The 14,162-nt window shown below is 34.1% G+C and overlaps 2 protein-coding genes across 2 annotated transcripts; one reads left to right on the top strand and one right to left on the bottom strand.

Moving 5' to 3' along the window:
• Positions 1-7,965: 7,965 nt before the first annotated feature.
• On the bottom strand, positions 7,966-9,230 carry LOC109827302. Its single transcript, XM_020394296.1, has 3 exons — positions 8,708-9,230; positions 8,468-8,611; positions 7,966-8,231 (listed from the first exon to the last, which is right to left on the bottom strand). The coding sequence occupies exons 1-3, from the start codon at positions 9,228-9,230 to the stop codon at positions 7,966-7,968; spliced, it is 933 nt and encodes a 310-aa protein (XP_020249885.1).
• Positions 9,231-10,381: 1,151 nt separating this feature from the next.
• LOC109827301 lies at positions 10,382-11,159 on the top strand. The gene is made up of 2 exons (XM_020394295.1): positions 10,382-10,474; positions 10,554-11,159. The coding sequence occupies exons 1-2, from the start codon at positions 10,382-10,384 to the stop codon at positions 11,157-11,159; spliced, it is 699 nt and encodes a 232-aa protein (XP_020249884.1).
• Positions 11,160-14,162: the final 3,003 nt, after the last annotated feature.

Raw genomic sequence — 14,162 nt, 5'->3', positions numbered from 1 at the left:
TAATTTCATATTTATATAAACTTGGAAACAAAAACATGTATGTATACATATACCTATATGTACTAAACTTAAATTGTGTATATATATATAACTATCTATATATATAAAAATAAAGCTTGTGTTGTATATATATATATATATATATATATAAGGAAACCAATATAATGTGTGTGTAAAAACTTGTGTTGTATATATATATATATATATATATATAAGGAAACCAATATAATGTGTGTGTATATATGATTGAGCTTAAAGTACTAACACACATAATATAAACCTAAACTAATGTTACCCAAGCTTGATCTTTATCTTCATTGTAGCTCAACTTGGTAAACTTGGATGAAGCTTGAACTTGGATTTTCAACTTTGAATAGCAAGGCTTCAACCACTATTCCGCCAACCTCCATTTGATATGATCGTTATGGAGCAATTCATCCATCCTCCAACACGTTGTTTGTCTACAATAAATAAGAGAACACAAATACTAGACAAACAACATTAGTGGTAAATTGTTTGTTAAATATTATTAAAACAAAGAGGCCAACAATCTCCCCCTTTTTGATGATGATAAATAATTTACAAAAAGGATATATGCATGAAAGGAAATGAATATACAAAGTATAATTATCATGCATATAAACACAAAATATATACTCACAATATTTCTTCCCCTTTGACAACATCAAAAAGGGAAAAACAACAAGAATGAAGAGAGCGAAAGCTCCCCCTATCAATATGCATGAGTGAGTATAAAACAAGTTAGGGAATAGCTCCCCCTATCAAATTGCCTTAATGGATATATAAAATGAATGCTAAGGCAAAAACATGTGAGTAAGTATAAATAAAAGATATGCTAAACATAACTCACATACAAACAAGACAATAAGAACACATATTAATATGTCATTTATGAAAAAAGTGTCTCATTACACAATTGTAAAAACATAGTGTATAAAAATAGATTTATGAAAACAAAGGAATGAGAAAAACATGAGAACCATGAAAAAAGTTTTCAAGTGAAAACAAATCACTCAAATGAAGTCATAAATCAAGATTTGAGTCCAAAAACAATGTTTGATCAAAGAAGAAAACTTTCTTTTTATAATTTGATCAAACCACTCATAGAATACATTATAAGACACAAATAGATGATCCATAAGCACAAACACATAAATATCATCATATAAGTGAAATATAATGAATTCAAAGTAACAAATCAAAACACAATTTTTATTAGAGATAACAATATCAAGCTCTTGAGCTTGTTCCAACCCATATAATCATTTTAGCACCCGGTAAACATAATTTGGGAAATAAACACTCAATAAACCCGGGGGGTTATATAAATACAAACCTCTCAACAAAAATCGAAACTAATAATCATGAAAATAAAAGAATTGATCAAAAAAAAATTGTTTTCATATTAAAATAATTTTAAAACATAATTTTCAAAACCAAGAAAAATTAAAAATAATATAATTCTTGGTTTTAAAAAATTCTTGGCACCCAAGCATTCTTGGTGTCAGATTGGTTAGGGACATGACCCCTATCAATAAAGCTCAAAGCCCTAGGGTTATGAACCCTTTTGGGCACATTTGGTGCACTCACACGGTCATAACAATAATTGCTCAAATGACCCTTCCGATTGCAATTTGTGCAATGAGAGAGACTCATTTATTTTTGTGGACCATATGCTCGTGCACAGGAATCATTTGCAAATAAAGATTGACTTTTAAAATTATTTTGCAAATGAGAAACATCATCAAACAAAGGTTGTTTACTTGAGAAATTTGGCAAGTTTGAACATTTTTTTTAAATCATAACAAAACTTCACCAAATGGCCAAATCTACCATAAATATCACATTTAAACACACGTGGTCTACTAGAAACATTTGGCAAACGAGATTTCTTTTTCAAATCAAAACAATATTCAGCCAAATGACCAAAACGACCACAATGATCACATCTATACACATGAGCATGCTTATGATGAATAATGAGTGCATGTGTGTGTACATGTGATGAAGAAACTTGATGAGATGCATAAGGATCATTAACATTTTTATGTTTGTGTGCATCATAGCAAAATTTAGTTATATGGCCTTTACGGTCGCAAATAGAGCACTCGTAAACTTTGCTATATATGTGTGCATAATGAGTGGATGATTTAGACTGGGCACACATATCCACAAGTTTCTTATGATTAATAATGCATGAATTAAGAGTTGAATCTAAAGAGGTAATATGATTTTTAACATCATTCAACTCATCATTAGGCACATATGCATTAACATTAGAAGTAGAACATAAATAGTCATTTATGAAAGAAGCAGTATTATTTTGTATGTTCTCTACTTCTAACATGGCATTATTTTTGTCATGAGTCAAGTTAGCAATAACCAATTTCAAATTATTATTTTCTAAATTTAGCATATCATTATTTTCTTTAAAAGCATCATTCTCTTGAGAAATGATATCAAATTCGGAAGCTAACTTCTCATGATTGAATTTTAAACCTTCATGCTTGCTTTGTAAATCAATAAAATTTTTATGTAATTTGTTATAGGCATGCAATAATTTTTTACTAGCACAGGCAAGTTCATCAAATGATAAATAATATTTGGATTCAGACTCGCTTACCACACTAGGGCTATCGTCTAGTGGCCGTGTGCATGAAAATAAAGCTCCACTATTACTTGAAGTCGATTCCGCCATAACGCGTTGAATCTCCTCCAAGTTACCTTGATGTGCTTCAAAAAGTTTTCATATCATGTAAGCACTATCAAAATGAGCAAGTTCGTTAGAAATACATGGTTCAAAAGCATTAAGCATAAATTCTAACACTAACTTGTTCATTGTATACATCTTCTTATCATGTTTGCTCCACTTGGATTTCTCCAATGTGGGCATAATATAAGCACTGTCAATAACTTCTCATAAATCAATATTTTTAGATTTAATAAATATTTTAAATCTAAAGCACCATTGAGCATAAGGGAAATTTCTATATTTTGGACCAACACTAGGATCATAGCCTAAACAAGATGCATCATTCATATCCATAATATGTAAAAATATACAAGCAAGATAATAATAAAATCACAAAACTAGATTAGCACAAAAAGATAACTTGGATCTTTAACTCAAGGCGATTAGACCTTAAATCAAAGAGCACCAAGCTCTGATACCAATTGTTGTACCCCAAGGTTTCTATGAAAGAACCCTAAAGGGGGGGTGAATAGGGTTTATGCTAATCTAATCCGATTTTACGCCAATTAAAACTAATTAATAAATTATTCTTACAAGATAGATATACAATGTGATATGAGCAAGAATAAACATAACTAAGGTGATATATCCTAGCAATGAGATATACTATATGGTATATGCAAGGATATATTTAAACTATCACAAGGGTGAAACAAACTAGTGGACAATATAAACAATATGCAATAGGCTATAAGATGAACAGTTATAAGTGCGCCAATGCAAACCAAACACGCTATATGTTCACGAGGTTCGGACCTTCTGTCCTACGTCCCCGCTCCCCACTCTCAAGGAAAATCCACTACACAACCCGGTTTGGAAGCCGAAACTTCTCTACACACTCGGTTTTCTAGCTAACCGAAAACTCTACACACTCGGTTATCAAGTCAACCGATAACTCTCACAAATCCTCACAATGTACATACACAAGCTACAACCTCAAGTGTTGGTCCTCACTTATCGACTCCCTCTAGTGCTCAGAATTATCACCTCTCACTAGGCCACCGACGCCACTCCTCTCGGTATCGACTCTGTCCTCACCACACACTCCTCTCGGTGTACAAGTATATTACAAAGTGAATTTTACAAATTAAGCACAACAAATGATTGTTCTCTAAACAAGGTGAGAACTCATTTAGGCTCAACTCAATGTTACTATCTCTCACAACCCCAAATATATTATGAATGCAAATACAATAAGCTTAAGTGGGTGTGTGTAACAATGAGATTAATCAAATCTAAACTCAATATAAAACTAGCTTTAATAAGATGATAATCAAACAAATAAATATAAAGCTAGAAAAGAGTTTAGAAAACTTTTCAATAAATAACAAGAGATGGAGGGGGAATAGTTGATTGCTCAAACTCCAATAGATGTTCTCCTCAAGCTCTTGTGGAATTAAATTCACAAACTCAAACTCGAAAATGCTTAAAAGCTTCTTAAACAAACTTAAACAAACTTAAACCATTGTTTAAAACTCTTTTAAACTTGTTTAAAATATTTTATTAGTTAGATATCAACGATGAGAGCAAGGAGGTATATATAGTCACCCAAAACCTCAGCCAAAACCCAACTAAAAAGACAAAAAAACCCCCAAGAAAACATTGCTGGAAACTAGCCGTTACTATGCAACGGCTCTTTCATAAGTCGACTTATGAGTCGACTCATGAGTCGACTTATGAGTCGACTAATGAGTCGGCTTATATGAGTCAACTCAGCAGAAGAAAAATCACAACTCCGCTGCACTTCGTGAGTCGACTTATGAGTCGACTCATGAGTCGACTAATGAGTCGACTAAACATGCACAGACCTGAAGTGCACAAAAAAAACTCAACTTTAAACTAGGTTTAAAAATATTAAACTTTGGGAGATGATTGTAGACATGATAATAAACATGCTACAAAAATTAGTTTTTAAAAAGGACCTCCTAAATGAGAAATATCATCATTTTACAAAATAGTCTAAAACATAAAAATGTGAACACATGAGTTTTGACATTTTAGTTTAACCATGTTTTGAAACTTTACAATGATTTTGTGGACTTAATGAATGATTGTTAAGTCCATAAACCATAAAAACAATATTTTCTTAAAATTGCATATTCTATGCAATATATTCTCAAACAAAATAGAGTATGAAACATATGATTATATATATATATATATATGAATGTAAATTTGTTTCATATCTATATAGCTAAACCAAAACAGAATAATAAATATGTAATCTCATATTTATAAACATGAAAACTCAAAACTATGTATGTATATATATATATAACTATATATATACATAGAAACATATATGTATATGTATGACTACATATACATAGAAACCAAAAACTAAAATATGTATATATATAACTATGTATATATATATATATATATATATATATATATAACTTAGGATGAAGCTTGAACTTGGATCTTCAACTTTGAATAGCAAGGCTTCAACCACTATTCCGTCAACCTCCATTTGATATGATCGTTATGGCGCAATCCATCCATCCTCCAACATGTTGTTTGTCTATAATAAATAAGAAAACATAAATACTAGACAAACAACATTAGTGATAAATTGTTTGTTAAATATCATCAAAATAAAGAGGCCAACTGGAAAATGAAGATTTATTGAACCCCCTGAGGAGGAAATCTTCTAATATGGAACAAGCAGAGAGTTTTATAGATGCAATGAGCTTGTTCAATCTTGTAGGAGCTCCGCAGCATCTCCCAGTAAATGGGTGAGTAATTCTTACTCTCTGAAGGCCTATTTTGTTGTTGGTAACTCTTACAGTTGTTCATTTTATCATTCTCTGGTCTCTTGTTTTTCCTGCAGAATGTTGCAGCCAAATCAATTGGACTCTGGTTTCAGTCAAAAGAGATAAGACTTTGGCCAGTAATGCTTCTTCTCTTATGACTTTGGTCAGTATTGCGGTAGCAGTGAACTCCGGTGTAGTCGACAGCGAGGCGGGGAGTGGCGGCGAGTTACGGCGACGAGGTCGGGCGGGGGAGAGAAGGGGAGGCGGCGGCGAACTCGAATGGAGCCTTGGGGGCCTGGGCGGAGGCGGCAACGATGAGGAGGGCAAGGACCAGGGCGGCGAGCTTGAGAAAACCCTTGGTTTTAGAGAGAGAGGGAGAGAGAGAGGGAGAGAGAGAGAGGAGATGAGAGAGAGAGAGAGAGAGAGAGTAGATGAGTACTGGGTCTGAGGGATTGAGGAGAGGGGATAATGATATTTTGGGGATTTTAGCTTAGCTGGCATGTAATAATTGCTAAAAAGGGACTGCAGCAAAAAATTTCACACTTCAATGGGCTGAACCACATGAGGGAAACTAGGAGGGGCTGCAGCACATGAAGTTTCTGCTTTTGGGGCCCAACACATTTTTCCCATAAAAATATTGTTTGGAAACATATTTGCTTTCGTATCAATATCCACATTCTTAATTTGTAAATAATAGAAATATGATAAGCATTCTATCCGCATCCAATTCGTTTGCATCCCAATCTAACAGCCCCGTCAAACTGTCAAGCTAGTCGCTATTGAGTGAGTGAACCAGAGTCCAGAGAGCAGCTCCTCCAAGTAGATTTCACTAGCATAGCATCAGCAGTGATAGAACCCCTACCTGTCATCATCAAAGAATTAAAGGCCCACAGGAGGAAGGCAACAAATGAAGCATTGAGGTGATGAGGCCTCAATAAGGGGGTGTTCGGTTCAACGGTGGGCAAGAATAAGATTAGCAATCTTATATTATTTTTTATGGATTCTTAGCTAATCCATAAAAAAATTTTAAGACAATTTTATGTTGTCGTGAAATTCTTTTTTTTATTTCTATGTTTGTTTCATTACATGAAAAAATAGAATCAAACTTTATAGAAACCCTCAAACTCTTATTATTTAGTTTGATTTGAAATGAGAATAGGATTTGATCTTATAATAATATAGGGTTTGTGAAGAAACAGAATCCGAAAAGAAGAGAGAGGGAGAATAGTACAAATGCATTAGCTTTCTACCCTAAATCCGCCCAAATCATTAGAATTTAGGTTTCTATAAAATCAGCATATTTTTCTTAACTTTATAGGTTCAGAAATCTATAATTTTTTGGGAACTAAACTCAAAAATAAGATTCATAAAAAATCTTTTATTTATAATTTTGTCATTGTCAAAATCAAATCCTATTCTTTTTTCATGAAAATGGTGAAACAAACCGCATCTAACACTACTCCAGTTTGTGAGAAAGATGGAGCGTTAACTTTAGCCGACATTTGCAGATTTTCAATACATAAAAAGTGAAAAGAACAGGAATATGAAGGAAAAGATGTCAGGGTGATGCCATTGCCAGGATCTCCACAAGGGTGAATCATTAAGGGTACGCACTTTACTTTGAGAAAAGGGAATAAATAAATAAATACGTGATTGAAATAAAAAAAAACAAAACAAGGTGAGCGGAGTAGCTTCACTTGTGGGAGTTGGAGACAGCCTAGAAAATGGACGTCACGTCAGGGTCTTGGCCGACCAGACATGAAGTCGTGGCAGAGGTCCCTCGCACTTGAGCGCTTCTCAACACAGCTAAACATCCATGCGTCTGCAAATAAAACTTTGGATCTGGACCACCTCAATCATGTCAGGGCATATAAAAATCACCTCAGTCTGACCAAGGATGGCGGTCGGTTCAATCTGAAACAGAATTAGGGCTCTACCGATCGAGTCCGTCAGGATTAGGATTTTGGACTCGTGAGATCTTAGACCCGATATTAGGGTATCTCCAACCCATTACATCAAAATAGTACAAACTTTACATCAAAATGGTGCAAAAGTCACGTCTAACAGTAATTCATCTTCAACCCATTGCACCATTTTTTACACTAAAAAAGAATATTCTCAATATCTTTCTTTTTATCTACTTTTATATTATTATTTTTTATTCCCTATATTTTTAACTATTTCAACAATTAACCCCACATATCAAATTTTATTTTTTCACATATTTTCCAAACAAAATGATTTATTATTTAAAAAATTAAACTAATAAAACAATAAAATATTATTTTATTAAGTAAACTAACTTGATTGCTAAAATATTATATTTTTATTATTGATATTACCAAAATATTACATTCAAGAACACAACAGAAAATAAAATACAAGAAAATAATTAAACATTAACAACAATATAAAAATTACAAATTTAGTATGCACTTAACTATCTGAATTAGTGTATTCCTCCCATAGATGATCTATCAATGCATTACGAAGCGCAATATGGGCATCTTTATCCTTGATTTTTCCGTAACGTGCAATAAATTGAGTAAATTTTGTAGTTTCATCTGCTACCATATCAACTTCTGGTGTTGGTGCTTCCCTCACTTCTTGAATTGGTGCATAAAGATCACGTTCATCCTCGATTATCATATTGTGCATAATAATGCATGCAGTCATTATGTCATGTAATACATGTTTTTTTCCTAAAAACGTGTTGATCCTGTTACAATTGCAAATCATGATTGGAGAACTCCAAACGCACGTTCTACATCTTTTCTACATGCTTCCTGTTTCATGGCAAAATATTTTTTCTTCCTACCTTGTGGCTGTTGGATTATTTGTACAATAGTAGCTCATTTTGGATATATACCATCAGCTAAATAATAACCCATATTATACTCTTTTCCTTGAATAACATAGTGAGCGGGAGGAGCAATACCTTGAGCTAGGTTAGAGAAAAGATTAGATGACTCCAGCACATTGATATCATTATTGGTGCCTGGCATACCAAAATATACGTGCCATATCCAAAGATCATAATCTGCCACAGCTTCGAGGATAATAGTTGGTGACCCACTACGTCCTGTGTATTGCCCAGACCATGCTGTTGGACAATTTTTCCATTTCTAATGCATACAATCAAGACTTCCTAACATTCCTGGAAAACCACGTTTTTTACCAATATAAAGTAGCCTAGCAATATCGTTAGAATTAGGTGTTCGTAGATACCGCTCTGCGAATATCTCCACCATAGCACGACAAAATCTTTTCATACTTTCAATTGCTGTTGACTCACCTATTTTAACGTATTCGTCCGTAGCATCAGCTGGTAGACCGTATGCCAACATGCGAAAAACAGCTGTTACTTTCTGTAACGGTGATAATCTCATTCTACCAAGTCCATCACTTCGTTGTTGGAAGTAATGGTCATGATCTTTCACTGCATCAACAATACGAATGAACAAACTTCTTGACATCCGATATCGACGACGAAACATATCTTCTCCAAAACGTGGATTATGGAAAAAGTAATCTATGACCAAATTCTGATACGCATTTTCTCGATCGCGGTTGATCACTGCATGACCGGGAATCGAGCCACCATGGATCGGTTGGTAGTTTTGTTGACGTAAATTGTTAGCGATGATCATGTTGTTGTTGTTGTTGATGTACTCACAAATTACTTCTTCGGTTTTATCCATCTCTGCAATGATATTGGTCAGAAAATTATCATCATCCGAAGATGAAGATGATGATAAATATGATGGACCTCCAACATCGAAATTAATTTTTGGAGTAAGAAAAGAATGATTGAGGTATGCAGAAATAGAGAATAATAAATTTAACACAACCCCGAATAATTGTGTGGATGTACCTAATCTAGTATGCTATTTATAAAACTTTGCTGAGCTGTGTATACTTGAACATTGTGTAAAGCTGACCAGTTTTCAAAAAAATGATTCCCACTCGTACAAAGCTTTCACACAATTCAAAGAAAGCTGAGCTGTGTATATGTTGGACAATGTGTAAAGCTGATCAGTTTTCAAAAAATGATTCCCACTCGTACAAAGCTTTCACACAATTCAAGGAAAGCTGAGCTGTGTATACGTTGGACAATGTGTAAAGCTGATCAGTTTTCAAAAAATGATTCCCACTCGTACAAAGCTTTTACACAATTCAAGGAAAGCTGAGCTTTGTATACGTTGGACAATGTGTAAAGCTAAAGCTGATCAGTTTTCAAAAAATGATTCCCACTCGTACAAAGCTTTTACACAATTCAAGGAAAGCTGAGCTGTGTATACGTTGGACAATGTGTAAAGCTGATCAGTTTTCAAAAAATGATTCCAACTCGTACAAAGCTTTTACACAATTCAAGGAAAGCTGAGCTGTGTATACATTGGACAATGTGTAAAGCTGATCATTTTTTAAAAAATGATTCCCACTGACAACGTTGGACAATGTGTAAAGCTGATCAGTTTGTCCACAACGATTCAATTTCAAATGTTGACCACCGACAAATTCAAATTCAAACAAAAAAATAAATAAATTTGGATTGGCTATAAATAACATTCACGGTTTCTACTTCAAGCCACCCAATTCGAAGTATTTCTTCAAAGTATTTCTAATCTCCAAACCAACCGCTTTTTACAAAAAAAAATGTCTGTTCAATCATCTGGATACACTATTAACTGAAGATGTGCTCCTTTGTCAAGTATTCTTGGATATTTCTCAAGACCCTATTATCGGTAGAAACCAGTCTCGAGATGCATTTTGGTCTCGTGTGGAGGACAAATACAATGAACTTCGAGACCAAAATTCTGATGTGCGTACGAGCCGATCAATTCGTTCTCGAATGGAAATCATAAGTAATGAAGTAAGAAAATTGAATGCGTGCTTGAGACAAGTAGAGAATCTGAATCCAAGTGGTGCTTCAGATGAAGACATTGTAAGTATTCTATTAATTATCGTTTGAAATTTATTATTATTGTTGAAAAACATAACTTGATGTTCATTACAATTTGCAGTTAGTTCAAGCAAAGATGTTATTTATGCAAGAGCCAAAGTACAAAAAAGGTTTCAAATTTGATCATGTCTGGAATATGGTTAAAAATTTTGAAAAATTTAAAGATGATGTCCCCACAGCAAGACAAGTTGGTCGAAGACAACCCCAAAGTGTGAACTTCGACTCGTCACAATCAGATAATCCCACTCCGGAATCTCCTATATCAACATCTCCTGGACTGTCATCATTTACTCCATCTGAACGACCTATTGGGGTAAAAAAAGCCAAATTGAAAAGAAAAAATGATGATCATGAGTCAAGCGTAGTGGAATCCATCGAGACCTCCAACAACCGACTTATAGACAGGTTAGACACGGCGAGCTTGGACAGGCAGGTAGCATTTGATATCGAACGAGAAAAGATAGCTATGAAAAAAGATAGAGATGAATGGAAAATTATAATGAAAGATTTGAATTCCATTGCTGATCCAAACGTGCGGGAGTACGTTCGAGCTCAACAGATTAAAATAATACAAAAAAGAAATCAACAAGAACAAGGGTCTGCTTCTAATTTTGGCAATTATTTCAATGATATTGGACACTCTGGCCCCGATCTACCAGAGTATTGAGAGTTGCTTAATGTTCCATGTTTAGTTTGTATGTTTAGTTTGTATTTTATGTTTTATTTTAATGAAGTTTTATATTATGTGTGTCAGTTTTTATATGTTATACATTTCAGATATGTAATTTATATTTGAATTATGTATTATGATTGCTCTTTATAATTCATGGGACTTTACTTATAATGTCTAGATTTTAATATTATAATTAATAATAATGTCTTTTAAATTTTAGCATTATTTTTAGCCATAAAAAATAATTTATTTTGTCTAAATTATACAATTATGGTAAAAGTATAAAATTTAAATATTATTGTGGTTGTTTTATACATTTAATAAAACAATTGGGGTCAATTTGTGAATACATAAAAGTATGATTTAAAAACCAAAAATTGAAAAATAAAAAAAATAAAAGGAAACAATAATGGGGGGATGAACAGTGCGACACCAAATATAGCGTCGCGCTGTTCATCCCCGCTAAAATGCAGCGAAGAATGACGCTGCGTTGGAGCTCCGGAGCAGCGGCAAAATAGCGGTTTGCGGCAAATTGGCGTCGCGTTGGAGATGGTCTTAGGGAAGAGAGAGTTATTATTTTAAAGTCCCTTCCAATATACCACAACAAGAGTTTATGATAATCATAAGCATTGAGAATTACGTTTTGTACAAGTATTTATTCATGTATCAAAATATGGACTAGCACACAAATTAAATGTATGCATTCAATGAGCGTCTCGTAGTACGTAGATTCTTGTCTAGTGACAAGAAGAAGGTGTTGTTGTTGGATTTAAATCTAATTAAATCTATTTGTAGGCATATATGATTAATTTTTGTGTATTGTTATCATTGAGGATAACCCACTTAAAGTGATCAATCAATTTGGGTTAATGAGTATTTAAATAAATCATGGGTTAAATGTGCAGATACCATGTTATAATTGTGATTTGATGAGGGATCAAATTATAAATATACAACACCTATATATATATATGAGCTTATGGTCCCTAATCTAGGGTTAACCACTCTCATTCTCTTATCCCCATCTAAAAAGAGTCATAAGGGAGAAACCCTAAGATTAGAAGATCATCAAAACCCTAACTCAAATCCAAGCAATGGATTCAGGTATAGCTTCCGCTCTTGTTGTTTAATCTCTATGATTTAATCACGATTAAGGATAACAAGTGGTATCAGAACCACCCGTGATTAATTCTTGGGGGTTTAAGATTTTAAAATTTGTGTTTTTTGATATTAATCTGCGGTTTTTCATAACTGTTCATGGATGAACAGTAAAAATTCGTTTTTGTTTGGTTTTTTCTTTTAATTTTCTGGATCTGGACAAGTCTTGGATCCAGTTGTTTGAACTGGTTATGAATTAAAATCGAAAGCAAAATCAGTTTTTGGATTTAGTTTGTCGTCAAGCGCCACGCTCCTCGCCAGCGATGTTCAGCTGGCGACCTCGCTGTCAATTGAAGACGGCAGCGGCGGCATCAGGAAATCCTAGGGTTTCAACCCTAGGGTACGGGAGCAATAGTGGCGGCGGCGGCCATCAAGAACAAACCCTAATAGGGGTACGGGAGCAATAGTGGCGGCCACGGCCATCTAGAACAAACCCTAATAGATGCAGGAATTAGGGCAAAAGGAGGAGGTTACCTCGACTTCAAGCGAGTTTCGGGCTTGAAAGCTTCAGCAAACTTTGGTTTGCTTCAGACGAGCCTCGTGCTCGATTCAAACAAACCTCGTATTCGTTCTCAAACGAACCTCATGTTCGTTCTCAGCGAGCCTCGTGCTCAATTCAAATGAACCTCGTGTTCGTTCTCAGCGAGCCTCGTGCTCAATTCACTCGAACCTCGTGTTCGGAATCGGGCGAACCTCGGGTTCAACTCAAGCGAGCTTCGGCTCGACTCAGATGTAGTCGACGTTCGTTGTAGGCGAGCTCAACCTTCGGATCTCAAGTTGAGCGAGCTTCATGTTCGCTGCGGGCAAGCTTCGGTTTTATCGAGCTTCAGCCGTTAATTTTAGGCGAGCTTGAGATTTTTTTTTCTCGTCGGCTCATTTGGGATTTGACGAGCTTCGTCGGGTTTAAGAAGAACAGCGAACTTCAGTTCGCTCTCGTCAATGGAGACATAAGAGAACTTTTCTCAGGCCGAAGCCCACTTAACAATCAAGTTATGGGCCTGTGAAAAGTTTTATGGGCCCTTTTGTTTTAATTAAAGTTGTGGATTATTTTTTCAAATAATTGTTTAAGTTGAAGGGCCTTGTTTAATTTGGGCCAGGTTGATTTAAGGATTGTTTGAATTCTCAATTAATTTCATTTGATTACTGGGCCGACAGTTGACTTATGTGTTGGGTCTGGACTAGTCAAATAATTAATTGAGTTAAGTACATATTAAGTTATGGGTCCTCTTTGGTATGCTTAATTTAATTAAATTAAGTTATGGGACCCTATTTAAGCTATGGAAATTAATTTAATTTAAATTAAATTATTTAATTTGAATTAAATTTGGTAGTTAATCAATTACTTAATTCAAATAATATGACACTAAGGTATTATATTTGTCTCTCATTCCAAATGATTAATTGAAACAAGAAGTTGTCAAAGTAACCTCTCTTGTATAAATTATTCATGATGGATGTTATATGGTTGTGTGTATGTTTTTATGTAGATATTTAATCGGTCCAAAGGAAGGTTAATATTTATTTAGACTACATACACATCTGTGATGATAAACGTGTGACAATTATAAGGTTCACATGTGAATAATGAATCGATACAAAGATAGTTTCATTATTTGATATGAGTTATTGTCAATGTTTGATCATTGCAACAATGTATCACTTACAAATTAATATTAATGTCCAAAGACTTGATACTAATATTGTGCCAGATATCTTGAGATGAGATTTGTTATTATTTGAATTTTATTGATTACTAATTACAGTTAATAATGTAAGTATCTTTTGTTTATTTTAGCTAATGCATCTGCTGCAACAATTTCTGCTAACATCAACTCAATT

This window comes from Asparagus officinalis, unplaced genomic scaffold, assembly GCF_001876935.1.
Source record: "Asparagus officinalis unplaced genomic scaffold, Aspof.V1 AsparagusV1_Un115, whole genome shotgun sequence".
Classification (NCBI taxonomy): domain Eukaryota; kingdom Viridiplantae; phylum Streptophyta; class Magnoliopsida; order Asparagales; family Asparagaceae; genus Asparagus; species Asparagus officinalis.
Note: the sequence above shows the minus strand (reverse complement) of the source record. Positions and strands in the feature narration are given on the sequence as shown.

What these genes read in the sequence shown, in the direction of transcription:
- LOC109827302 (XM_020394296.1), bottom strand. Translation starts at nt 9,230, where the DNA reads ATGGATAAAACCGAAGAAGTAATTTGTGAGTACATCAACAACAACAAC. An exon ending in TGCTAGGCTACTTTATATTG is followed by an intron (nt 8,612 to 8,707) that starts GTAAAAAACGTG and finishes GGCAATACACAG; the next exon opens with GACGTAGTGGGTCACCAACT. An exon ending in TTTCTCTAACCTAGCTCAAG is followed by an intron (nt 8,232 to 8,467) that starts GTATTGCTCCTC and finishes ACACGTTTTTAG; the next exon opens with GAAAAAAACATGTATTACAT.
- LOC109827301 (XM_020394295.1), top strand. Translation starts at nt 10,382, where the DNA reads ATGGAAATCATAAGTAATGAAGTAAGAAAATTGAATGCGTGCTTGAGA. An exon ending in GTGCTTCAGATGAAGACATT is followed by an intron (nt 10,475 to 10,553) that starts GTAAGTATTCTA and finishes TACAATTTGCAG; the next exon opens with TTAGTTCAAGCAAAGATGTT.